Consider the following 2826-nt stretch of genomic DNA (forward strand, 5'->3'; position numbering starts at 1 on the left):
TTGAAGTCGATGGCCAGAGACTTCACCATTTCAAAAAGTTTGCTTCCGTTCTCAAATTAGTCCCAAGTGCCCATCAATCATTAACTATACTATTCGGATCGGTTCGTTCATGATGAGCCAAATCGGTTCCCCCAAGCCGACTCCCACGTGTCTCGCGCCTGCACCTTTCCATACTATTGGCTAAATACACACCCAACTCCTCGAAGAAAGACGTGTATCCGAACGGGACCCAAACTCTTTTGTTTCTTCATGACTAAGCAATAAAACCAATCTTTTCCGGGGACCCACGAGCTTGTCACCCGCATGTCGCTTTAAAAAGTAAGTTAACACTTCAACCCCACCATAGTGCCACCTGACTCAAAAGTAAACGATTGGAGGCATACGGTCTACGAATACACATACGATTTTGGACCAAAATACCCATACATTTTCCCAAGTGGGCCCCACAAAGAGCCTTAGCCCTGCCCTTAAATATGAGCCCCCCACGCTGCATTTCTTCCCTTTCCTCCTCCTTCCTTCCTCCCCTATCTATTAAGAAAATTCTGAGCCATGTTGTCCGCTTGTCCGGCCATTTTCTCATCGGAGATGATGTTCGGAAACCCTTTTCCCGATTTCGAAAGTGAGTTCACGCCGTGGGACTTACCGGACCCTTTTCCAGCCCCAAACCAATCACCGATCCCTGCGGTATCAAGTTCCGGTTCCGATGAACCGAACCAGATCCAAACCAACTCAAACTCTGGTTCAGATGAGCCGAGGCAGACGGTTTCTGTCATCGACGAGCGTAAGCGTAGACGCATGATATCGAACCGCGAATCGGCCCGGAGGTCACGCATGCGTAAACAGAAGCATTTAGAAAACCTAAGGAACCAGCTGAACCGCCTTAGAATGGAGAACCGGGAACTATCGAACCGGTTACGGTTTGCCTTGCATCACTGTCAACGTGTAAGGACAGACAATGATCGGCTCCGGTCCGAACATACTATTCTCCGGCGAAGACTGTCGGAAATACGTCAAATTTTGCTTTACAGGCAGCTCCAACAGGTCACGTCTGCATGGCCATGCAATTCCGCTGTCACGAATGAACAAACCTCATCATTAATCACATAATCATATAACTAAGTTATAATAACGGTTTCATTAAATTCAAAGCAGAATCAAAGAGTTATCTTTCTCTTTCTCTCTGTGTAGTTAAAAAATTAGCTATGAAAGTAAACAAAAATGGTGGGGTTTTCGGTGATTTTTGGGTAACCGGGGCTTATGTTATTATAAGTATAATAATTCTCATGTAAAAAGCTAGTTACTGGTGTTTTCGGTTTTCAAAGCAATTTGTTGGTTCTGTGTTGGCTTTAAAAAATATGGTTGGTATAGTTCGTAAGGTCCGTTTTCATTGCATAAGTTAATTAAGCGAATTTGCCGCCGGCTGCGCGAGTCACTGAAACTTACGTGGAAGTGATTCCAAAATTCCAAAAACATCAAATTAATTCCATCGTGCTTTCCTATGAATTGATGAACCCATTGGACGTGAGAAGTCGCAAATGCCCATCATTCAAATATAAATATCGTATCCCAAAACCAAAAATTTGAGGGATAATGCGTTGTCGTTTTCGGTCGTGAATGGGTTTATTTGGGTTGACGTATTACTCCATCTATCTTTGCATTTTCCGCGACCAATGGCTGGTACACGATTGTCCATGCAGGGGCAGAATAGTAATAAAATAACTATCGATCACCCAAGAGCCACAAAAGAAAGTCGTCCAACCCAAGAAGCGAATATTTTTCTTAATATATTTTTAAAAAAAATCCAACTAAGTCCAGCTCGCACTACCCCCTCTTTAATTTTCTTTAATTATTACCTGGATTGGTTTTGGATTATGCACAAAGACTACTAGAGCTTTAATTAATTTATAATCATAAAGTGATCAGTGACCTCACTATTGGACATGAAAGGAATGGGGGCCACAAATTGTGTTCCAGGACGTAATTTAATCAAATGCATTCGAGCCAACACAGAACCAATAGTCTGAATTGTAGAACGAATTTAAAAATATTTCTCACGATTGAGACTCATTTAAAATTACCTCATGGTTCAGAAAAAAAAAAAAAAAACATTCGCCGCTCCAATTCAATTGTGGATCAAGGAAAATATGGAATTATGCATCATATCTCGGGTATGATCATAGTTAATTTTCTCCAGATTTTGTTGTTTTGCGTAGGCGAGTTATTCTTAATTTGCAAATTGCAATCAGATGTTATTCTTATATGTTATTATTGCACAGTGGATATTCCCCACTTTTTCTTTTCACATCCATTCTTTGTTTTTATTATTAAAGAGAAATATTATTAATAAGATAAAAGAGTACACGACAGTAATAAAAATTATATAAAGTGAAAATTATAGACGTCCTAAGAATTTAGAATAAAAAATTTCTCAATTGAATAAGATGGAGAATTTCACCGTTTGTATTCGCCAGTTAATTATCTTTGTATTTTTTTTTTCTTTTGGCGAACCTTGACTGTACAAAAAAATTTATTGTATGTAATTTTAGTTGGTTTATTCCACTTATTTTCTTTGTTTATATAAATCTTAGATGCTGCTAGAGTACTGCTTCTTTTTCAGTCAGTACTTAACTACATGTATTTTTCAACCAATCATAATAGTATGCATATCAATTTGGTAAATATTGAATGGAGAAGGAATAATGTTATAGGAACACCAAAGACCTTCTCTTGCTATATTAAGATTTTTTATTATTTTTATTTTTTATCTTTTCACTTGTATACAATCTATCATTATTCACTAATAATTTCGAACTTATCATCCGAGTT

General features: G+C 38.3%; 1 protein-coding gene across 1 annotated transcript; it reads left to right on the forward strand.

Annotated features, from left to right (window-relative positions):
* Nucleotides 1-489: 489 nt before the first annotated feature.
* LOC18036375 (basic leucine zipper 4) lies at nucleotides 490-2294 on the forward strand. Its single transcript, XM_024180604.1, has one exon. The coding sequence runs from the start codon at nucleotides 550-552 to the stop codon at nucleotides 1105-1107; it is 558 nt and encodes a 185-aa protein (XP_024036372.1). The 5' UTR covers nucleotides 490-549; the 3' UTR covers nucleotides 1108-2294.
* Nucleotides 2295-2826: the final 532 nt, after the last annotated feature.

This window comes from Citrus clementina, unplaced genomic scaffold (genome assembly GCF_000493195.1).
Source record: "Citrus clementina cultivar Clemenules unplaced genomic scaffold, Citrus_clementina_v1.0 scaffold_7, whole genome shotgun sequence".
Lineage (NCBI taxonomy): Eukaryota > Viridiplantae > Streptophyta > Magnoliopsida > Sapindales > Rutaceae > Citrus > Citrus x clementina.